Source organism: Prunus mume, linkage group LG2 (assembly GCF_029339155.1).
Source record: "Prunus mume cultivar Tortuosa linkage group LG2, ASM2933915v1, whole genome shotgun sequence".
NCBI classification, from domain to species: Eukaryota; Viridiplantae; Streptophyta; class Magnoliopsida; order Rosales; family Rosaceae; genus Prunus; species Prunus mume.
This window is the reverse complement of record NC_142699.1, coordinates 7,147,042-7,171,491: the sequence shown is the minus strand read 5'-3', so window position 1 is coordinate 7,171,491 and position 24,450 is coordinate 7,147,042. Positions and strand designations below refer to the sequence as shown.

Here is a 24,450-nt window from a genome sequence, read left to right as displayed (position 1 = left end):
TGTGTGGTACTTAGAAAGTCATTGGGATCAAACACCGTTTGGTCAGTTGAGTCAGAAATAATTATCCAACCAGTGGAATCATTCTTATCATAAGTATGGAAAACATAACCACGGTTACATGAGTCACTGAGGTTCATAGAACCATCATCAAGTGTCGAAGCACTAGAAGATCCTACCTGAGTAACAAAAGATAACTGGGTTTCGGCAGTTACAAGGGTAGCACGACCCGAACCACTACTTGTAGCTTCTCGTTGCTCTCGGACTTTGAGTTCATCCCACCATTTTGGATAGCCATTCAACTTGGAAAAAGTTTCACGAGTATATTTCGGATTGCCACAATGTGTGCAATCTCCTCCATCTGTCTAAGTCTTCAGTCATGAAGCCGTATTTGGCTTCGTTGTGTTCGCATGTTAGGTGGTTGTCTTTGCATATTGTATCTGAAGCGGTGCAACGTCAGTCGAAGGCGGTGTCGGTCCCGACCGATTGGTTTATACTTTTTGTAAGAAACAAATTCATTTGGAGTACATCCCCGCGAGCCTTGTCAAGTCGATCATTTAATCCATCTAGGAAAGTGTAAAATCAGTGAAACTTAACCAAAATTTGATCCCCAAAAACCTAATTTCACTCTAATATTTGATCCCCCAAAACTTAACCAAAATCAGTGACATCAAAAGGGTGTTTTGACCCTTCCTATTCCTAGTTTCCAAAACATCAAAACCTTTCAAAAACACTTCACAGATCAAAGCAACACGGGAGCCAAATTAAGGCCCATGAACTGAAATTTCCAGAAAAATACAAAGTTTCAGAATTTTCTCAAAAGTCTCTTTCAACACACCTCCAATACCATCCTTAAGGCTCAAAATCATACTCCAACATCATACCCTTGGCCTAAGCTTCCCAAAAACAAGATTTGGATCTAATTGTGAACACCCAAACTCAAAAATTTATCAACACACCCAAAATCCTACAATCTTGATTTCAAAATTCTTCTTTTGATTTTCTTATGCATCAAAAGGTTCATAAATCATTCTCTAACTCAGTTACAACTATAAATTCACTCAAACAATTAATTACACAAAAACTCAATAATTAAAAATGAACTTACCCACCTTTCATCCTTCCAATTGCTTCAACACTCCACCATTTTCTTTTCTACCTCTCACATTTGTTCTTAATTCTCTCATGGATGTAATAGTAATAAACTCTCTCTCTCTCTCTCTCTCTCTCTCTCTCTCTCTCTCTCATTATCTTCTCCCTCCCGCCAACAACTCACCTCTCTTAGCTCTAAAAAAATCAGCTGCATTAGGGAAGATCCTGTCACGCCTCCGATTTGAAAATAAGGAATATTCCCGAATCAAGGTGTGAGTCATACCACAGTCATAAGAATAAAATCCTACAACCATGATATGATGAGAAAAAGAGCCACAAATAAATACAAATTTACTTAACAACATAAATCAGAGTCGCAATAGCTCATAGTTAAATACACACTAAGATTTTTATCAACCTGTTGACTACTTACAAATGTTAATTACACAAGTCAACAACAAAAGCCTAGTAGCTTGGTTGAAACCCGCTTTCTCAAACTTCGCATTGAATCCTGCACAATCTATTAGGGTATGAGCATTCTAATGTCCAGTAGAGTACGGTCAAACCCCTCAAGGTCGACTATCACTGTTAATCAAAGTGTTATGCATCAAACAACACAAGATATATAAGTTATGCAACTATACCAGATAAATAAATGTGCATATACAATGATGCCATGAACTCACTCCATTCTAATCCCACTAATTCATATCTTAGGGTAACAAGCCCGCATGTCCCGTACCATGCGTTTTACCAATGTGGCTCCGAATACTCTAAAATATGAATTAGCACCCATTCGTCCCTTAACCCAGTTTTCTTTTGTTTACGAATTTCTCAACTTTCACTTTTCATTAGAGGCCTTGCTCCCATCACTTCATTATATTCAAGCCCTGCTCCAGTCACTTGAATATATTTTACATTTTTTTTTTCTCAAATGCACCTGAAACGACACACACACACCTCAAACACCATTGTCTTTATAATGCATATGTAATGCAGAGCAAACATAATTCATCTGTGTGGAATAATAATACAAATAATAACAATAATATTTCAAGCTTCATCACGTGAATAATAATATTCATCCAACATAAAAAATAATATCCATGGAGAAACATCTATAATTATATTCACATAACATCAAATAATATTCACTGAGCAAAACAACAATAATATTATATATATATATATAAGCACCAAGATTAAAAGTGATATAGCCCAATCATTGGGAAATCAGGAAACCCTACCTCAGGTCCAACTAGCTTAACCTTGTGCGGGTTCGTCCTCGAAAGTACGCAGAGTAGAACGCCTAATTAAGATAATTTACTGATTAAAATTCATTGGAAATAAGGAAACACATTTGATTAACTTACTGGCGCACGTAAACCTAAAGCCCCAAAATACACTTAACAAGTTGTTCGACCCGATCATTACCTCCTTAATCTCACGTTCAAACAAGCATTAGAACCAAGCGTCAAGGAAAAACCAATCTATTCCCCTCCTATAATTGTTCTGCTCTTTGGGATGTTTAAAATCAGGTGGTTTGGCTCTAGACTCATAAAGAAAATTTAAAACATCAATTTAAACCAAAAACTTCATTTTTGCTAAACATTTAGGTTGGAACATGTTAACTTTGAAAATTCACTAAATATTGAGTTTAAATCAAAATAATGTAAAAAATTTCAGATCACAACTAGACATAGAAAAATTAAAAATTTCAAAATTTGATGGAAATTAGGGTTAAGGAAGCATGTCAAAATAGAAACCAAAACAGACTAGGCTGCAAAATGTTCTCCTTTTTTTTTTTTTTTTTTTCTTCAGGTTTGTACACTTTATTTTGAAAACTCACCAAAATTTCAATTTACAACCAAAATGGATGAAACTTTCCAGATTTGAAGAAAATACGTGAAAGTAAAACATATCAAAATTTCATAAAAATCCAAGTTCTGGAAGTTTTCAAACACGTATTCAAAGATGGCATGCGGTAGAATCAACACAATTCCAACAACATAGTCTTTACTTTGAAATTTCACAAAAAACTCAGTTTAAATTCAAATGGCACAAAACCAACTTCGAAATAACCCTTGAGATATCAATTTTGATGTAACAAAATCCCAGAATAAAATTGGTACAAAATCACATCAAAATAATCTAGAACTTCACCGAAACGCACTTTGAAAGAAATATATATGTCATTGAGGCAATCTAACCAATACTTGATTTACATCCAGTACTCAAAGAGACAATAAGAAGATGAGCTTTCAAACCTTCAAAGAATCATTTACTTGAGATGATAGTGGCCAATTTTAACAATTGAATGACAAGTAACAAACCATTTGAGAGAAAGTACACATCTATAACAAGAAATTCAATATAATCAAAGAACAAGTTCCACTCTAAACTTTCACAAGGTGGCTATAGATGTCCGATCAACCTAAATTTTTGATATGTTATAATAGACAGAATTTCGAACAACTTTGATGAAGGAACCAAAGTCATTTAAGTACAAGAAATCATAGAAATATTTTGAAACCGAGCATACTACTGTGAAATACGAAAATGGTAAACATACTGTGATCATACTAAGTTTTCAGAGTCAATACTAATCGGATTGAGATGAAAATGGAGTATGTTATAGGAATCACGTAAATGAACAACTTTTGTGAAGGAAGTTTTCTCATTTGAGCTCTCAAAATTTGAGTTCTCAGCTTGCTCCAAGGAAGTGAGGAATTTTTGAAGAAGAACAAAAGAAGAATGAAGATGAAATGAATAAGGTGAATGAGGAAGAAAGTGAAGATACAATGAATGATGAAACCGAGCATACTACTGTGAAATCCGAAAATGATAAAATACTAATAATCATTCTCCACAAAATATTATTTTTCACTAAAATATGAAAGTCCACCTTGAATTTTTCGGGGTATTATAGATCCCATACCTAGTTTAGTCATAACTTTAAGCTAGGTGACTCATAATGGTGGATTTGAAAGCTTGAGGCAAGGGGAAAGAATGGGAGGACGAGTGGGCTGTTGCCCTTCACGTTTCATATTCTTGTCTTCTTTCTCTCTCTCTCTTTTTTAAATGCCTACAAGGGCATTTTGGTAATTTTCACATGTAGGGGGTATTTTGGTCATTTTAGCACAAAATTCAGAAATGATTTCCTACGCGTTCGTTGAGTTGACTTACTATCGTCCTACCTCATAATCATAATTTTTTCACTCCAATTTATACTTTGAAAATTTCACAAAATGTTACGTAAGGGCATTTTTGTCCAACATGAAATTAAACACACTTAATCCAATAGTCTCAATCCAAAGTCGCTTGATAAAATACCCATAATCATTCTACACCATAATATTAATTTTTCACTGAAATATGAAAATCCACCTTGAATTTTCAGGTATTACATCAAGCTATAACTCGTCAAAAAGGAGACAAATTACAATCAATATAGGAAATCTGGTCAACTAACGCCAATATGGATACGTGATCATATTAACTATGACAACTTGGGGTTGGAGGGATTTGAATTTGAAAATAAAGCTAAATTCGTAATTGCAGCGTTACTATAGGCTTTACTCACCAAAAAAGAAGATAACTACTGCTGACTTCTTTTTAGTGCAACAACAAGAACTACATAAGAGACTACTGCATTTGACTAACTCTCACCGTATGGTCTATTGTGAGGAGCTGTTGTATACAGGAGGGAGTCACATAGATGACATCTCTCGATGTCATATCTTACAAATTGCATCTTACAGACATTATTTACATTTGAAACGCACAGCTTTTCCAGGTTAACTAGGCAAGGCATCCTAGGCACAAGATGCTGAAATGTCAGCTAGCTTGATTTCTAGATGGTTGAAAACTTACGCAACTTGGCATTTCTGGCTTTCTACAAATGCAGTCAAAAACTCCACCTAGTCCTTGCACTATAAAACAACCATACTCTTGGATAATTTATTACTTCTCATCTGCAACATCTTTGTGGTATATATTTGCTTTCTCCACTATGGAGTCTTCTAGAATTCCTATCAAAGCTATCGTTTCTCTATTTTGCTCTTATATGCTTTTGTCGCATATCACCACTTTGAGCCCTACCTTGGCTTTGGAAGAATGTGAATTTCCAGCCATCTTTAACTTTGGAGATTCAAATTCAGATACTGGTGGATTGGCTGCGTCCCTTTTGTCACCACCACCACCTTATGGGGAGACCTATTTTCATATGCCGGTTGGAAGATTCTCAGATGGCAGGCTCATAATCGATTTTCTTGGTATGCATTTTTGGTTTTTTTTATATAAAAAATATATATTTATTTAGGAAAAGGTATTAATAGTATATGCTTTTAAATTAATTCTCATCTTATCCTTATGGCTGACAATTCAAACATGTATAAATTGTGGAAAAATTGCTTTTGTTTTCCAAATTGATTTCAAACGCCGTACACAAAGACAAAAGTGCATGGTAGGCCCAATAAGCTTTCTGGACACTCATTTTTCTTGATAATTTTTGGCAGTAAGTTTTATATATATCAAATAATATTGGATGAAGAGAGCATATAGCTTGTGGAAAGAGTCGTGATTTGCAGACTAGTTGTTTTAGGTTCGAACATCATGATACTTGACATTGTGTGTGTGACAAAATCCACCTCTCCCAATATAACTTGTATAAAAATAAAAATAAAAAAATAAAAATATGGACATGTGTTGGCATAATACCACTATTTGCATCAGTACTTTGTACTAAATGATAAGTTTTTTTCTTTTTCAACATGCATTTTTCCAAAATTCTTGTCTAATAAAACTTGTGGTTCAGCAAGGAGTCTTGGTCACCCCTTTCTAAGCGCATATCTGGATTCCCTTGGGACTAACTTCTCGTATGGTGCAAATTTTGCCACTGGAGGCTCCACCATCAGATTGCCAGATAAACTTATACCAGCTGCTGGTGGATTTAGTCCCTTCTACCTTGATATTCAGTACACGCAGTTCATGCAACTAAAATCCAGATCACAACTCATTAGGCATCGAGGTAAAAATCTAATTATTTATTACTTATTAGGGTAACAAATTATTTTCAAGCCAAAAAACTTTGTGACTGGAGCTTCGTTTAATTTGTACATAGGGGGAATATTTGCAAGTTTGATGCCCAAGGAGTCGTATTTCTCCAAAGCTTTATACACATTTGACATTGGCCAGAATGACCTAACAGAAGGGTTCATTGGTAACTTGACTGTTCAACAAGTCAATGCATCTGTTCCTGATATAATCAGTGGGTTCTCGGCAAATATTAAGGTAATTAATCTTCCAGGTGATAAAGTTGCGGTTCAGCAAAGAGTCTTGGTCAACACTCAATGGGGGCCCAACTGATTGTATCAATTATAAATACACCAAAAAAATGGTAGTTGACCATATTGAATTTAATTTTTATTATTAAATTATTTTGATATCCTATTGAGTGTTTTGGATTTTTTTTTTAAATGAGGTTTTAGAGTTGGGCTTGTTTTAAGAATTAATTACAGTTTTGTAATTTATAGAAAGTTCGAAGTCTCTTTATTATGTTGTAAATGGGCTTTGAGTGTGTTTCTAAAGTCCATTTCATGTTATTTTTTTAAAAAATAATTTGGATCCCTATATTAGGTATAAATAGTGAATCTGTCTTCAAATAACATGTCTGACTGTCTATTAAGAGAATATATTTTAATTTTTCAGCTCGCTGTTTTTTTTAATTTTTACTTTTGGTGAATTATGATGTTAATGTGGTGATTACTGTGATGATGTAGAAAATATATGATTTGGGAGCGAGATCATTTTGGATCCACAACACTGGGCCAATTGGCTGTCTCCCTATCATCTTAGCCAATTTCCCAGCTCAAAAGGATGAGGCTGGCTGTGCAAAGTCATATAATGAAGTAGCTCAGCATTTTAACCACAAGCTGAAGGAAGCCACAGTTCAACTTAGGAAAGATCTACCTTTGGTTGCAATTACTTATGTAGACGTCTATTCAGTCAAATACTCTCTTTTCAAGGAACCCCAAAAATATGGTAAGCCACTCAACCTTATGATATTCACAAAACATACCTACATAAAGTTTGCAGTTTTTTGTTTTGTTTTTGCTTACGTATGTAATTTCAAATGACTTCATTGGACTGATAAGTATATCACATTTCACATAATGTAATTCACTAATGCAGTTTAAAAATGTGATCTCTTAAGCATTATTAAAATGGAAAAGCATGTACAAAGAAATTCCATGAATGAAATCTATTTTCACTCTATATTAAATTGGTTGCAAATGTTTCAGGGTTTGAGCTCCCACTTGTTGCTTGTTGTGGGTATGGTGGCAAGTACAACTATAACACTAGTTCTGGTTGTGGAGGAACAGCTAGAGTTAATGGAAGCCAAATATTTGTTGGCTCATGCAAAGATCCTTCGGTGAGAGTGAATTGGGATGGCGGTCATTATACTGAGGCAGCTGCCAAGTTTATTTCTGATAAAATTTCAACTGGAGCATTTTCTGATCCACCCCTTGCTTTGAAACAAGCATGTCACAAGAGTTTGGCCTAATAATTAAATAAATCAAAAAAATTAAATACGTACAGACAGATGCATGCGGGTGGAAATTATTTTGTATTGGAATAATTGTGTTGTACGTCTGTAACTGCAGGTCTCTTGAGCCATTTAGGTAGTAATTTAGAATATCCAATAAAGTCAGTGAGGTATAACTCAGTTAGTTGAACTCTTCCATCTCTACTCATGTGTGTAGGCACCACCACACCCCCCCCCCCCCTTCTCCAAATTGCTTTCACTAAAAAAAAGTACCTCATAGCAAATAAAGGATACATGGTTTTTAATAAAAGAGCAATGCTAGTCATAATAAAAGAGTAATGCTAGTCATACCACATTTATATACTATCTTGTGTTGACCATCCAGTTTTTTAGTTATCATTTTTCTTTCTCTTATTTATGAGGTTCAATACTTCTCTTCGATTAGAACATTACTTTGATTTAGTGTGTTTAGAGCCTCCACAATGGGCTCCCTAAACCACCTCCTTAGACAAATTTTAGGGAGGAATTGTAAAAATGCAACTCCAACCATGTTCCCTATCCACCTCCTAAAATAGGGAGTCCTCTAGGAGCTCCTAAATCTGAGGAGAGAGAAAGGACTCCTAGTGGCTCCCTATAATTTAATGATGATTTATTTAATGAGTATTTCAAACCTTTATTTAATGCTAACTATTTTTTATTTTATTTTTTAATAGAGATGGACCAATCAAAAAAATAGTTATAGTATTTATGACTCTCCAAATTAGGGAGTATGGTTGGAGTTTAAATTTTTTATAGAGCTCCTAAAATAGCTTTCTTATATTTTAAGCTAAATTTTAGCTAAGAAATAGAGAGTATCATTGTGGATGCTCTTAATTAAAGTTTCAACTAACAATGCAAACTGATTCGATAAAGTCTCATAATTAATATGATTTAATATATTTGACATTTTGGGTAGAATTTGGTTAACAAAAAGCATTATGTGTTGAGAGTGTGAATCTCACGTTGGGAACTTAAAGTCCTAGAGCATTCACAATCATACTCTCTATTTTTCAGTTAAATCTGAGCTAAAAACATATAAACATTATTTTAGGAGCTCTCTATAAAATTTAAACTCCAATCTTGCTCTCTAGTTTAGGGAGTCATAAATGCTATAATTTTTTTCTAATTGGTCAATCTCTATTAAAAAAATAATGCATTAACTAAATGTTTGAAATACTCATTAGGAGTCCTTTCTCTCTCTTCAGATTTAGGAGTTCCTAGAAGTCTCCCTATTTTAGGATGTGGATAGGGAGCATGACTGGAGTTGTATTTTTTCAATTCCTCCCTAAAATTTGTCTAAGGAGGTGGTTTAGGGAGCTCATTGTGGATGTTCTTAGAGCATTTATAATGGACTCCTTAAATCAAAATCCGAAAATCTTGATTTCAAAATTCTTCTTTTGATTTTCTTATGCCTCAAAAAGTTCATAAATCATTCTCTAATTGCTTCAACACTTGATAAAATGAACTTAGAACAAGAGTCCCACTTTTCCTTCCAATTGCTTCAACACTTCACCATTTTCTTTTCTACGTCTCACATTTGCTTTCTTAATTCTCTCATTGATGTAATAGTAATAAACTCTATCTCCCTTGTTTCCAAGTCTCCTCTTTTTCTCCTTCCACCATTTTCTTTTCTACATCTCACATTTTCTTTCTTAATTCTCTCATCGATGTAATAGTAATAAACTCCATCTCCCTTATTTCCAAGCCTTCTCTTCTTCTTCTTCCACCATTTTCTTTTCTACGTCTCACATTTTCTTTCTTAATTTTCTCATTGATGTAATAGTAATAAACTCCATCTCCCTTATTTCCAAGTCTTCTCTTCTTCTTCTTCCACCATTTTCTTTTCTACGTATCACATTTGCTTTCTTAATTCTCTCATCGATGTAATAATAATAAACTCCATCTCCCTTATTTCCAAGTCGTCGTCGTCTTCTTCTTCTTCTTCTGGGAGGAAGAGTGGGTTGTTGCCCTCCACGTTTCAGATTATTCTCTTCTTTTCTATTAATTTTTTTATAATAAAAAATTCCTATAAGGGCATTTTGGTAATTTTTACATGTAGGGGTATTTTTTTCATTTTGCCCAAACTTCAGAAACGATTTCTTGTGCCTTCTTTGTGTGGTTGAAATTTGTTGAAATTTGTGATTCTTTATTCTTGTTTTTCCTCTTCTTTTTTTTTGGGTCCACATTCGGTTTACTTCTCTTGGTTGATGAATTTGTCGATTATTGACAATCTTTTCAGTATTTGCGCTTGGATGGTTCAATAACCATTTCTATTTCAATTCTACTTTGGCTCTGTATAGATATATAGTGCCATGAGTTTCACACAAAATAGGTCAATCACTACTTCTGAATCATATTTGTATTTTTTTTCATTGTTCGCATACTAAATGCTTATCCTTACAAATTTATTGCATGACAGCTTCAAGCAATATCAAGGACCAAGGAAAGAAATTCAAGAATGAGGCAAAGCGTTGTTGAACTACCAATTTCAGGGGTTAAGTATTGGGTTGTTCAATTAGTGTATTCAAATACCACCCTCTCTTTTTTACATCAGGATGTTGATTGTGTTTGACACTAGGCGTTTGTGAGAATACAATTTTAGGTCAGTAATTTCCTCCTTCTATTTCTGTCTTTCTGGAAGACGTAGGTGACAAAGGAAAAAAAACAAAATCGAACAAGAGGGCTTTGGCATTTAATTTTTAAGCTTCCTCTCCACAAAACACCCTTTCGTAATTCCCCTTATTACTTTTGTGGTGTTACTGACTGGAATACAGTGTTGATTTTTATTTATGTTGAAATCCCTAATAAAAATTAACTACTATGAATTTTTCTCTTTGTTTGTATATTGGTTTTTGATGATATTTAGGGGTGGTTTGCTTATTTTTTTATGTTCATATTACTGTGATGCATAGACTAAAACCCAGCGTTAAGTCTACATAGCACACAAGCACACTTCACCGGATTCTCTGCCTATAGTGTCTTATTTGTTTTTTCTTTTACATGTCTGTTTATTTATGATCTGTATTAGTTTCTTCTATCTTTCTCTTTTTTGTTGTTGCATCTTTCAGTAAAAGATTGACATCTTTTTTTGCATTTCTTTTATGTTAGGAATTAGATTATGTTCTGATTTTTTGTTTCTTTTCCTCTTTTCTCATGGACTTCAATGTAGTCTCCTCCAATTTTTGTTGCTCTTCTTATGATGTGTTTTTTCTTGGTGATGGTATAACTAAAAACCTTCTATGCTCAAATAAAGGAGGTAGTGTTCAAACTCAGAAAGAGAGAAGATTTAAATTCATATAGGAGGGATAGTGTTCAAGCTATTTACCAGGTTATTATTTCAAATCCTCTCTCTTTTTTGTCATCACATGTGCTCTTCCAAGTTTTAAATTGTTTGTTAGGATTTCTAAATTTGGGTGTTTGATTTCCGAATTTTAGTCTTCTCTATTTTGGCTAATTTTGTCTTGGTTTCTCTCTGTCTCTTTCATTCTTATGTTTCATTTTGTCAAGTATAAACGTTTTCTCTATGATTTTCTTATGTTTCCGTTGAAGGAAAACGTGAACCTCCCAACATAATTTCACCACCACTAATTAATTAATGAGGTTCTATTATTTTAGGTTCGACCCATTCGAGACGCAAGTCTCTTAATTACAATCCCTTGCTACAATGGAAAATCCTTTGATTCCATCATAAAGAAATAGAACGTGTGTGTTTGGTTTTGCGGCTGCTCCTAAGTCCAACCTCAGGGTATCTACGTATTTCTTGCGGGAATCAAGCCACTTGTAGTTCAAAGATTCGCAATGAATAAATGACTCATCACAATTGGAGGAATTTGAATGAATTTGATTGAGGAGTGTTTGAATGAATTTAGCTGAATAAACCAGGGATTCGACATGGAATTGTGTTTGGGATGGTTGCATCTAGATTGAACCTTTAGATTGCCTACGTGCCCTTTTAAAGGGATCAAACCAACGTAGTTCGGAATTGATTTGTGTGGAGATGTAATTGGTGAGAATTTGGTTGTGGTTGTGTCTATTGGGATGCTAGACTGCCTACATACCATTGATGGGATCAAACCGACATAGTTCCAAAATTTGAAAATTAATGGGTAAGTGTGGCCCACTAATTGAGAATTTGTGTCTTTGGAACAAATTGGAGATTTCCATAGATAGACGATCTATAGGGAAAATTGGAAATTAATGGATAAGTGTGGCCCACTAATTGAGAATTTCTGTTTGAGAAATTTGAATTTAATCTCTATGAAATTTGCATGGGTAGGTGACCAGTGAAAAACTGGATGGTTTTGTACCACTTTTTTTGTTGTCAATGTCCAAGAAAAATAATGAGTAATTTTAATTATCCCATTAATTTTTCCTAAAAATTGACAATTGCACTTGGGAAAGTATTTTGGCAAAATTTGGTTAAGATAAATCAGGGATTTAAATTTGGTTGCAGTTGCGTCTATTGAGATGTTAGACTGCCTACATACCCTTGACGAGATCAAACCGACTTAGTTCAAGAATTTTGAAATTAATGGGTAAGTGTGGCCCACTAATTGAGAATTGGTGTCTTTGAGACAATTTGAAGATTTTCATAGGTAGATGACCTATGGGAAAAATTAGAAATTAATGGGTAAGTGTGGCCCACTAATTGAGAATTTGTATTTGAGAGATTTGAAATTAATCTCAGTGAAATTTGCATAGGTAGTTGACCCATGGAAAAAATTGGATATTAATAGGCCAGTGTAGCCTACTAATTGAGAATTTGTATTTGAGATATTTGAAATTAATCTCAATGAAATTTGCATGGGTAGATGACCCATACAAAATTGGATGGTTTTGTAGCATTTTTTTTTATTGTCAATGTCCGAGAAAAAAATAATGGGTAATTTTAATTACCCCATTGATTTTTCCTAAAATTGGCATTTGCACTAACCATATAATAGGCAAATTGGGCCTCCGTAAATTTAATGAGTATTTATCTGATCACTCATTAAATACCTTGGGGTTTTGGGAATTAATGGGCAATCTTTTCTGATAACCCAATAATCTGTTTCCGGGCCTTTGATATTTTGATTGACCCATGAACATACGGATCTGCACACCCAAAGAATGTGATTAGAGGTACAAATGAGGAGAAATGAAATTAGGAGACATAAGTCAATGGTTAATAATCAAATGTCAAAGTCAATAGCCAAAAGTCAACATGTTGACCGGAGCAATTAACTAAAAGTCAAATAGTCCGACCGAATCAATTAAGTAAGATTATAATTATAATTAAAAGATTAATTATGGAATTAATATTGACATATATAAATATTGGATATGACTTTTAAATATAATTTAAAAGGAAATGGACAAAATAGCTCAAAAGGCTATTGGGTCTAAGGGATAAGTGGCATAAGATGACATGACACATGGACCAAATGGAGCCCCAAATACCCACCCAATTGCCTTTTGTGTTGTCCTATATAAGCTAAGTGTTGAAGAAAACCTAGTTAGGGTTTTCAGTTTCCTACTTTGGTTGATGAGTGATCATCTTTGTATCTTATCTTCCATAAACCAAAAATTGGTCAAATCAAGTAGACTAGCATATCCATACTCCTTGATTGCCTTCTCTTCATCTCTAGGAACATTTGATGTGGTGCGGTAGAAGACTTCAATCTTAGAGCCTTAAGGTGAAGGAGTCAAAATCAAGATAAACAAAAGGCATTTCCAACAAAGGTGTTTATTCTTGAGAAATCAAGAAAATGTCATCAAGGGTAAAGATCTATTCCCTTTTCCCTTTTTCTATTTGTGTTAAAAAAGACTAGGCTAAGATACTTGGTTTAAAATGAAAAAAGTTTAGCTTAGCTAGTATAAACAAAATAAATCTGCCATTTAGAAAGTTTTGTTATATAGGTTGTGGCTAAAGTTCATTTCCTAAGCATTAGATGCATGTTTCCCTCATTTATACCCCTATTTTACCTTTACGCCCACCTCCTTTACAAACAGACCCCACGCCTCTTACCTCCCATCTACCTAATTCCCCAATATCAACAACTTTATCCCCAATCACCAATCCCCCACCTTCACTCTTGTTCCCTTCCTCTTCCACAAATATCACTCCCTCCATTGATCATTCTTTATCCATCCCACTCAACATTTCCCCTCTCTCCCCTCCCCCCCCCCTAAATTCCAGTCCATTCTCCTCCTCCCTCATCATATTCTGTCACTCATAATCTTCATCTTATACGAACACATTCAAAATCTGGTATTACAAAGCCTCGGGTTTTCACCACAACCCACCCATTTCCCACTGCCTCCATTCCTACAATACCTAACCCCATCACTTTTGCTCAGGCCTCCAAAAATTCCAGATGGTTGCAAGCTATTCAAGAAGAAATCTCAGCTCTTCACATAACAAACACATGGACTCTTGTCCCACCAAGTTTTACCCACAATGTTATTAGTTGCAAATGGGTATTTCGAGTAAAATATAAGGCTGATGGCACTCTTGATAGATTTAAAAGCAATACTTGTTGCCAAAGGGTTCCACAAACAGCCGGGCTTGGATTTCACTGAAACCTTCAGTCCCGTGGAAAAACCAATAACCATTTGACTTATACTATCCCTTGTTGTGCAACATGATTGGTCCATAACTAAACTGGACGTGTCCAATGCATTCTTTCACGGCACCCTTCATGAGGACGTCTATATGCAATAACCTCTAGGTTTTGTTCACCCCTCTCATCCCTCATATGTATGTATGTTAAACAAATCCTTATATAGCTTAAAACATGCCCTTCATGCCTGGTATGAGGAATTGTATCACTCACTTTTATCTCTTGGCTTTATTCCTTCTAAGGCAGACCCATATCTCTTTGTTAAGGCTGATCATTTTTTGACATTTATTTTAGTCTATGTGGATGACATAATCATCACTGTCACAACTTCTATCTCTTGCCAAGCTCTCATCTCCCAGCTTAGTGCCAAATTCTCAATGAAAAATCTAGGTCCATTGCATTATTTTTTGGGTATTCAGGTTCAGCGCACTGCCGATACAATGTTTCTCTCCCAACAGAAGTACAAATGTGATCTCCTTACTCAATTCTCCATGTTGGACTGCAAACCATGCTCAACACCTTCTTCCTCTCAAAAATTGGACAATACAAGTGGTGAAATCCTCTCTGATCCTTCCACATATTGGCCTCTCATTGGCGCCTTACAGTATCTTATATGGACCAGGCCAGAAATTGCGCTCTCAATCAATCAAGTGTACCAACATATGCACACTCCTTGTACTCCGCATTTGTCAGCCGTGAAGAGAAAATTGAGATATCTAAAAGGCACACCAGCTTATGGCTTGCTCATTCGCAAAGGAAATCTCAACCTCACTGCCTATTCTGACATAGACTGGGCTGGTTGTCCCATTGACCGGGGCTCTACCACCGGCTATTGTATCTTTTTTGGACAAAACTTGGTGTCTTAGAGCTCAAAGAAACAAGCCTCTGTCACTGGATCTTCAACTGAAAGTGAATATCGTTCCTTAGCTCACACAGTCACTGAAATTTTCTGGATTTGCTCTCTCCTCAAAGAAATTCATTTTTCCTTGATAAACATCCTCTCATCCTCTGACAAATCCAGCACCATTGCCCTAGCCTCGAACCCCATCTTTCATGCAAAAACCAAACACATCGAAATTGATTATCATTACATCCATGACCTTGTTACTATAGCAACATTATCTCTATCTCACATATCTCCTCCCAAGCTCAATTAGCGGACCTCTTCACAAAGAGCCTTCCTAAAGCCATCTTCAACAACTTTCAGTCCAAGCTCACTGCTCCAAACCTGCAATTGAGCTTGCAGGGGGATATTAGCCACAACTCTATGGTTGATCAAAATGATCATCACACCTAGCAAAAACCAGAAAATAGTTAACACACCCATGCTATGACAGTTGCTGTGCTCTAACGGTCATAAAGGCATATTCAACACAAGGACAAGCATATTCCTTGTTTTTATTCACTGAGTCATCCTCCGGGGTCCTTTTCCTAGGGTTTTCTATATAATCTCTTGTGTATATATATATATATATATATATATATATATATATACATCCCTTTTACCTCAATTGTAAATGTCAAGAGCGGCAGTCTTTTATTGTCTCATACATTGATTGTAACCCATCATTAATATTAATAGAAATATAGAGATTGCTTTTTCTCGAAACCTATAGACCCTTTTTCTTCTCAGTATGAATTCCATCAGTATACAGGAGGGAGCCACATAGATAACATCTCTCGATGTCATATCTTACTTCAAACATCATCAATAGTAAAGGTGGTACCAGGCATCAAATGCTGAAACGCCAGCTAGCTAGATTTCTAGATGGTTGAAAACTTATATAACCTGGCATTTTTGGCTTTCTACAAATGCAGTCGAAAATTCCACCTTTTCTTTGCACTAAAAACAAACATACTCTTGGATAATTTATTACTTCTCATCTGCGACATCTTTGTGGTACATATTTGCTTTCTCCACTATGGAGTCTCCTACAATTCCTATCAAAGCTATCGTTTCTCTATTCTGCTCTCATATGCTTTTGTCGCACATCACCACTTTGAGCCCTACCTTGGCTTTGGAGATTCAAATTCAGATACTGGTGAATTGGCTGCATCCTTTTTTCCACTACCACCACCTTATGGGGAGACCTATTTTCATATGCCGGTTGGAAGATTCTCAGATGGCAGGCTCATAATCCATTTTCTTGGTACGGGTTTTTTGTTTTTGGTTTTTTTTAAAAATATTTATTCAGGAAAAGGTATTAATTGTATATGCTTTTTAAACTAATTATCATCTCATTCTTATGGCTGACAATTCAAACATGTATAAATGGTGGAAAAATTGCTTTTGTTTTCCAAATTGATTTCAAACGCCGTACACAAAGACAAAAGTGCATGGTAGGCCCAATAAGCTTTCTGTACACTCATTTTTCTTGATAATTTTCGGCAGTAAGTTTTATATATATCAAATAATATTGGATGAAGAGAACATATAGTGACTTGACTTGCGGAGTGATTTTAGGTTCACACATCATGACACTTGATATGTGTGTGTGATAAAATTCCCCTCTTCCAATATAATTTGTATAAAAATAAATAAATAAAACCCTTCCCATAATATGGACACATGTGTCGACATAATACCTCTATTTGCATCAGTACTTTGTACTAAATGATAAGTTTTTTTCCTTTTTCAACATGCATTTCGTTGTTTTGCGGTTTTCTTTTCTTTTTCCAAAATTCTTGTCTAATAAAACTTGTGGTTCAGCGAAGAGTCTTGGTCACCCCTTTCTAAGCTCATATCTGGATTCACTTGGGACCAACTTCTCGTATCATATGGTGCAAATTTTGCCACTGGAGGCTCCACCATCAGATTGCCAGATAAAATTGTGCCAGCTGCGGGTGGATTTAGTCCCTTCTACCTCAATATTCAGTACATACAGTTCATGCAACTAAAACCCAGATCACAACTCATTAGGCATCGAGGTAAAAATCTAATTATTTATTACTTATTTGGGTAACAAATTATTTTCAAGCCAAAAAACTATATGACTGGAGCTTTGTTTAATTTGTATATAGGGGGAATATTTGCAAGTTTGATGCCCAAGGAGGAGTATTTCTCCAAAGCTTTATACACATTTGACATTGGACAGAATGACCTAGTAGAGGGGTTTTTTTGGTAACTTGACTATTCAAGAGGTCAATGCATCGGCTCCTGATATAATCAGTGGGTTCTCGGCAAATATTAAGGTAATTAATCTTCCAGAGATAAAGTTGTGGTTTAGCGAAGAGTCTTGGTCAATGGGGGCCCAACTCATTGTATCAATTATATTTTAAGATCCTAGGTTCAACAATTGGTCGTGTCTCTATTATCCGCGTCATACATTCAAATATTTAGTTATATATTAATTCTTAACATTAGTGATATAGATAAATTCTACACCATTTAATTTTTATAAATGCATAAAAAAAGAAATCAAAAAAATGACAGTTGACTTTATTGAATTTAATTTTAATTATTAAATTACTTTGATAGTCTATTGAGTATTTTAGATTTTTTATGAGGTTTTGGAGTTGGGCTTGTTTTAAGAAATTAATGGTAATTTTGTAATTTATAGAAAGTTTGAAGCGTTTTTGTTATGTTGTAAAAGGGTTTTGGGTGTGTTTCTAAAATCCATTTCATGTAGGGTTCTTCTTTTTTTATAATTTGAATCCCTATATTAGGTTCAAATAATATATGAGACTGTCTAGTAAGAGAACATATTTTAATTTTTCAGCTCGCTGTTTTATTTTTTACTTTTGGTGGATTATGACGTTAATGTGGTGATTATTGTGATGATGTAGAATATATATGATTTGGAAGCGAGATCATTTTGGATCCACAACGCTGGGCCAATTGGCTGTCTCCCTCTCATCTTAGCCACTTTCCCAGCTCAAAAGGATGAGGCTGGCTGTGCAAAGTCATATAATGAAGTAGCTCAGCATTTTAACCACAAGCTGAAGGAAGCCACAGTTCAACTTAGGAAAAATCTACCTTGGCTGCAATTACTTATGTAGACATCTATTCAGTCAAATACTCTCTTTATAAGGAACCCCAAAAATATGGTAAGCCACTCAACCTTATGATATTCACAAAACGTACCTATATAAAGTTTTTGTTTTTTTTTTTTTGTTTTTGCTTACATACATAATTTCAAATGATTTCATTGGACTAATAAGTATATCACCTGTCACATAATATAATTCACTAATGCGGTTTAAAAATGTGATATCTTAAGGATTATTAAAACGGAAAGCATATACAAAGAAATTCCATGAATGAAATCTATTTTCACTCTATATTAATTTGGTTGCAAATGTTTCAGGGTTTGAGCTCCCACTTGTTGCTTCTTGTGGATATGGTGGCAAGTACAACTACAACGGTAGTTCTGAATGTGGAGGAACAGCAACAGTTAATGGAAGCCAAATATTTGTTGGCTCATGCAAAGATCCTTCGGTGAGAGTGAATTGGGATGGCATTCATTATACTGAGGCAGCTGCCAAGTTTAATTCTGATAAAATTTCAACTGGAGCATTTTCTGATCCACCCCTTGCTTTGAAACAAGCATGTCACAAGAGTTTGGCCTAATAATTAAATAAATCAAAAAATTAAATACGTACAGACAGATGCATGCAGGTGGAAATTATTTTGTATTGGAATAATTGTGTTGTACCCCTTGTAGCTGCAGGTCCCTTGAGCCATCTAGGTAGTAATTTAGAATAACCAATAAAACCTTTGGGGTATAACTCAGTTGGTTAAACTCTTTTACTTTCACCTATGTGGGTAGAAATTCGAAACCCCAAAGCACCCAATGAATATTTATGTAAACCCGCCTCCCCTCCCCCCCCCCAAATTGGGGTATAACTCAGTTGATTTTGTGTTTTCACCATTTATTTAGAAAATCACTTGTGTGATTTAAAAGTCTGTTTAGAACATATAGCGCTAGCATTGCTGGCCTCATAATTTGTTGGATTCTCGGAACTGTTATTTTACCATAAACCCCTTTCACACGTAGCAACAGCATATGCCATATGTTAATATCTCTCTCTCTCTCTACAAAAAAAAGGTGAATTTACCATATTATCCTCATTTAATTAATAATTTTAATTATAAATGTTTGAATTAACCAAGGATATTTTATGGTATTTTGAATTTTTCACCATTCTCTGCTTTTTATATATATATATATATATATTGATTATCTAGGCCTATTTTTTTCAATAAAGTAGTTTTATATTGGTTTTCTCATCTGGAATAGGGCGGGCTGGGGAACTCATTCCCCAACAAAGATGGAGATGGGGAATCCCTAATATGAATATTGCGGGTATGAAGGCGGGAATAGGAGAAAAAAACTTAACGGGAATGGGATGAAAATGACATACCCACTCATGATTTGACCCATTACTATCCCTAAGTCACATAAATGACATCGAGTGGCAAGGAAACCTAGGCATCAAATGCTGAAATGTCAGGTTGCTAGATTTCTAGATGGTTGAAAACTTATGCAACTTGGCATTTTTTGCTTTCTACAAATGCAGACGAAAATTCCACCTTTTTTTTGCACTATAAAAGAAACATACTCTTGGATAATTTATTACTTCTCATCTGCAACATCTTTGTGGTACATATTTGCTTTCTCCACTATGGAGTCTCCTAGAATTCTTATCAAAGCTATCGTTTCTCTATTTTGCTCTTATATGCTTTTGTCGCACATCACCACTTTGAGCCCTACCTTGGCTTTGGAAGACTGTGAGTTTCCAGCCATCTTTAACTTTGGAGATTCAAATTCAGATACTGGTGGATTGGCTGCGTCCCTTTCGCCACCAACACCACCTTATGGGGAGACCTATTTTCATATGCCGGTTGGAAGATTCTCAGATGGCAGGCTCATAATCGATTTTCTTGGTATGGATTATTTGTTTTTAATTTTTTTTAATATTTATTTAGGAAAAGGTATTAATAGTATATGCTTTTAAATTAATTATCATCTTATTCTTATGGCCGACAATTCAAACATGTATAAATGGTGGAAAAATTGCTTTTGTTTTCCAAATTGTTTTCAAATGCCGTACACAAAGACCAAAGTGCATGGTAGGCCCAATAAGCTTTCTGGACACTCATTTTTCTTGATAATTTTCGACAGTAAGTGACTTGACTTGCAGAGTGATTTTAGGTTCAAACATCATCACACTTGATACTGTGTGTGTGATAAAATTCCATTCTCTCAATATAATTTGTTTGATGAAACTTGTGGTTCAGCAAAGAGTCTTGGTCACCCCTTTCTAAGCGCATATCTGGATTCCCTTGGGACCAACTTCTCGTATGGTGCAAATTTTGCCACTGCAGCTTCCACCATCAGATTGCCAGATCAAGTTTTTCCAGCTGGCGGATTTAGTCCCTTCTACCTCAATATTCAGTACGTGCAGTTCATGCAACTAAAATCCAGATCACAACTCATTAGGCGTCGAGGTAAAAATTTAATTATTTATTACTTGTTAGGGTAACAAATTATTTTCAAGCCAAAAAACTTCGTGACTGGAGCTTTGTTTAATTTGTATATAGGGGGAATATTTGCAAGTTTGATGCCCAAGGAGGAGTATTTCTCCAAAGCTTTATACACATTTGACATTGGACAGAATGACCTAGGAGAGGGGTTTTTTGGTAACTTGACTGTTCAAGAGGTCAATGCATCGGTTCCTGATATAATCAATGAGTTCTCGGCAAATATTAAGGTAATTAATCTTCCAGTGATAAAGTTGTGGTTCAGCGAAGAGTCTTGGTCAATGGGGCCCAACTCATTGAATCCATTATATTTTAAGCGCCATACATTCAAATATTTAGTTATGGATAATCATTTCTCCACTTCTATTTTATCTACTTACACTCCTTATAAAAAAGGAGTGGGAGAAAAAAGAGTGGGGAAATCACTACTCTTAGTTATATATCAATTCTTAACACTAGTGATATAGATAAATTCTACACCACTTAATTTTTATAAATACATCCAAAAAAAAACCAAAAAAATGACAGCTGACCCTATTGAATATAATTTTAATTATTAAATTACTTTGATACCCTATTGAGTGGTTTGAAATTTCTTTTTTTGAGGTTTTGAATTTCTGCTTGTTTAAAGAAATTGATGGCAATTTTGTAATTTAAAGAAAGTTCAAAGCCTCTTTGTTATGTTGTAAATGGGCTTTGGGTTTTTTTTTAATAATTTGGATCCCTATATTATGTATAAATAGTGAATCTCCCTTCATATAACATGTCAGACTATCTAATAAGAGAATATATTTTAATTTTTCTGCTCGCTGTTTATTTTTTTAACTTTTGGTGAATTATAATGTTAATGTGGTGATTACTGTGATGATGTAGAAAATATATGATTTGGGAGCGAGGTCATTTTGGATCCACAACACTGGGCCAATTGGCTGTCTCCCTTACATCTTCGTCAATTTCCCAGCTCAAAAGGATGAGGCTGGCTGTGCAAAGTCGTATAATGAAGTAGCTCAGCATTTTAACCACAAGCTGAAGGAAGCCACAGTTCAATTGAAGAAAGATCTACCTTTGGCTGCAATTACTTATGTAGACGTCTATTCTGTCAAATACTCTCTTTTCAAAGAACCCAAAAAATATGGTAAGTCGTGCAAGCTTATGATATTCATAAAACATACCTATATAAAGTGTGTAGATTTTTTTTTTTTTTGCTTATTTACGTAATTTCAAATGACTTCATTGGACTAATCAAGCATATCACCTGTCATATAATGTAATTCACTTAAGCGGTTTAAAAATGTGATCTCTTAAGCATTATTAAAACGGAAAGCATATGCAAAGAAATTCCATGAATGAAATCTATTTTCACTCTATATTAAATTGGTTGCAAATGTTTCAGGGTTTGAGCTCCCACTTGTTGCTTGTTGTGGGTATGGTGGCAAGTACAACTACAACGGTAGTTTTGAATGTGGAGGAACAGCAACAGTTAATGGAAGCCAAATATTTGTTGGCTCATGCAAAGATCCTTCGGTGCGAGTGAATTGGGATGGCATTCATTATACTGAGGCAGCTGCCAAGTTTATTTCTGATAAAATTTCAACTGGAGCATTTTCTGATCCACCCCTTGCTTTCAAACAAGCATGTCACAAGAGTTTGGCCTAATAATTAAATAAATCAAAAAATTAAATACGTAGAGACAGATGCATGCAGGTGGAAATTATTTTGTATTGGAATAATTGTGTTGTACCTTTGTAGCTGCAGGTCCCTTGAGCCATCTAGGTAGTAATTTAGAATAACCAATAAAACCTTTGGGGTATAATTCAGTTGGTTAAACTCTTTTACTTTCATCTATATGGGTAGAGATTCGAAACCCCAAAGCACCCAATGAATATTTATGTAAACCTGCCCCCCCTGCACTAAAAAAAAGTATGTCCTAAAAAATAAAGGCTCCTATACTTTGTTTGTAATAAAAGAGCAATGCTAGATAATAAAAAAGCAATGCTAGTTATACTACATTTGTATACCATCTTGTGTTGACCATTCAGTTTTTTAGTTACCATTTTTCTTTCTCTTATTTATGAGGTTCAATACTTCTCTTCGAATTCGAACATTACTTTGATTTAGTGTGTTTAATCACAGTTTCAACTAACAATGCAAACTGTTTCGATAAAGTCTCATAATTAATATGATTTAATATATTCGACATTCTGGGTAGAATTTGGTTAACAAAAAGCATTATGTGTTTAAAGTGTGAATTTCACGTCGGGAACTTAAAGTCTTAGAGCATTCACAATCATACTCTCTATTTTTTTGGGTTAAATTTTAGCTACAAGCGTATAAATGTTATTTTATGAGCTCTCTATACAATTTAAACTCCAATCTTACTCTCTAGTTTAGGGAGTCATAAATGTTATAACTCTTTTCTAATTGGTCAATCTCAATTAAAAAATTATTAGCATTAATTAAAGGTTTAAAATGCTCATTAAATAAAGCAGCATTAAATTATAGAGAGCTACTAGGAGTCCTTTCTATTTCTTCAGATTTAGGAGCTCCGAGAGGTCTCCCTAAACATCCACAATGGGCTCCCTAAATCATCTCCTTAGACAAATTTTAGGGAGAATTTGGAAAAATACAACTTCAACCAAAATAGGAAGACCTCTAGGAGCTCCTAAATTTGAGGAGAGAGAAAGGACTCCTAGTGACTCCCTATAATTTAATGCTGCTTTATTTAATGAGTATTCCAAACCTTTAATTAATGTTTATTATTTTTATATTATTTTTTAATAGAGATTGACCAATTAAAAAAGAGTTCTAGCATTTATGACTCCCTAAACTAGAGAGCATGATTGGTTTTTAAATTTTATAGAGAGCTCCTAAAATAAATTTTATATGTTTTTAGCTAAAATTTAGCTAAAAAATAGAGAGCATGATTGTGGATGCTCTTAGGAGGTGAATAGGGATCATGGTTGGAGTTATATTTTTTCAAATCCTCCCTAAAATTTGTCTAAGAAGGTGGTTTAGGGAGCCTATTGTGGATGCTATTAGAGCATTTATAATAGACTCCCTAAACCAAAATCCGAAAATCTTGATTGATTTCAAAATTCTTCTTTTAATTTTCTTATTCTGTAATTGCTTCAACACTTGATAAAATGAACTTAGAACAAGAGTCCCACTTTTCGTCCTTTCAATTTCTTCAACACTTAACCATTTTCTTTTTTACATCTTACATTTGCTTTCTTAATTCTTCTTCTTAACTTTAGGCTGGATGTCTCATCCTTTCATAATGGTGGATTTGAAAGCTTGAGGCAAGGGGGAAAGAATGGAAGAGTTTTTGTTGCCCTCCACGTTTCATATTCTTCTCTTCTTCTTCTTTTTTCTTTTTTTTTTCTCTTTGAAAAATGCCTATAAGGGCATTTTGGTAATTTTCACACGTAGGGGTATTTTGGTCATTTTGGCCCAAACTTTAGAAATGACTTCCTACGCGTTCGTTGAGTCGACTATTATCATCCTACCTCAAAATCATAATTTTTTCACTCCAATTTCTTATTCTTCCTTTGAAAAATTCACAAAATATTACATAAGGGCATTTTGTCCAAGTTGAAATTAAACACACTTAATCCAATAGTCACAATCCAAAATAACTTGATAAAATACCCATAATCATTCTTCAGCAGAATATTAATTTAATTGAAATA

At 34.6% G+C, this 24,450-nt stretch overlaps 2 protein-coding genes, 1 long non-coding RNA gene and 1 pseudogene across 4 annotated transcripts; 3 read left to right on the top strand and 1 right to left on the bottom strand.

Annotated features, from left to right (window-relative positions):
- Nucleotides 1–47: 47 nt before the first annotated feature.
- LOC148919524 (uncharacterized) lies at nucleotides 48–4,126 on the bottom strand. Its single transcript, XR_016123919.1, has 3 exons — nucleotides 4,028–4,126; nucleotides 2,337–2,398; nucleotides 48–1,609 (listed from the first exon to the last, which is right to left on the bottom strand). It is a non-coding gene; the product is annotated as an uncharacterized LOC148919524 (long non-coding RNA).
- An 887-nt stretch (nucleotides 4,127–5,013) lies between these two features.
- On the top strand, nucleotides 5,014–7,850 carry LOC148919523 (esterase-like). The gene is made up of 5 exons (XM_089045540.1): nucleotides 5,014–5,363; nucleotides 5,906–6,118; nucleotides 6,212–6,381; nucleotides 6,870–7,131; nucleotides 7,392–7,850. The coding sequence occupies exons 1-5, from the start codon at nucleotides 5,102–5,104 to the stop codon at nucleotides 7,652–7,654; spliced, it is 1,170 nt and encodes a 389-aa protein (XP_088901666.1). The 5' UTR covers nucleotides 5,014–5,101; the 3' UTR covers nucleotides 7,655–7,850.
- An 8,244-nt stretch (nucleotides 7,851–16,094) lies between these two features.
- Nucleotides 16,095–19,033, top strand: LOC103319915 (esterase-like; annotated as a pseudogene). The gene is made up of 5 exons (XR_016123917.1): nucleotides 16,095–16,427; nucleotides 16,988–17,205; nucleotides 17,299–17,469; nucleotides 18,064–18,324; nucleotides 18,585–19,033. The product of XR_016123917.1 is annotated as an esterase-like (transcript).
- A 718-nt stretch (nucleotides 19,034–19,751) lies between these two features.
- On the top strand, nucleotides 19,752–22,776 carry LOC103319916 (esterase-like). The gene is made up of 5 exons (XM_008221507.3): nucleotides 19,752–20,164; nucleotides 20,519–20,728; nucleotides 20,822–20,991; nucleotides 21,635–21,896; nucleotides 22,155–22,776. Exons 1-5 carry the CDS (start codon nucleotides 19,762–19,764, stop codon nucleotides 22,415–22,417), a joined length of 1,308 nt encoding a protein of 435 aa, XP_008219729.2. The 5' UTR covers nucleotides 19,752–19,761; the 3' UTR covers nucleotides 22,418–22,776.
- The last annotated feature ends 1,674 nt before the right edge of the window (nucleotides 22,777–24,450 follow it).

What these genes read in the sequence shown, in the direction of transcription:
- LOC148919523 (XM_089045540.1), top strand. Translation starts at nt 5,102, where the DNA reads ATGGAGTCTTCTAGAATTCCTATCAAAGCTATCGTTTCTCTATTTTGC. An exon ending in GCTCATAATCGATTTTCTTG is followed by an intron (nt 5,364 to 5,905) that starts GTATGCATTTTT and finishes CTTGTGGTTCAG; the next exon opens with CAAGGAGTCTTGGTCACCCC. An exon ending in GGTTCTCGGCAAATATTAAG is followed by an intron (nt 6,382 to 6,869) that starts GTAATTAATCTT and finishes GTGATGATGTAG; the next exon opens with AAAATATATGATTTGGGAGC.
- LOC103319916 (XM_008221507.3), top strand. Translation starts at nt 19,762, where the DNA reads ATGCAACTTGGCATTTTTTGCTTTCTACAAATGCAGACGAAAATTCCA. An exon ending in GCTCATAATCGATTTTCTTG is followed by an intron (nt 20,165 to 20,518) that starts GTATGGATTATT and finishes CTTGTGGTTCAG; the next exon opens with CAAAGAGTCTTGGTCACCCC. An exon ending in AGTTCTCGGCAAATATTAAG is followed by an intron (nt 20,992 to 21,634) that starts GTAATTAATCTT and finishes GTGATGATGTAG; the next exon opens with AAAATATATGATTTGGGAGC.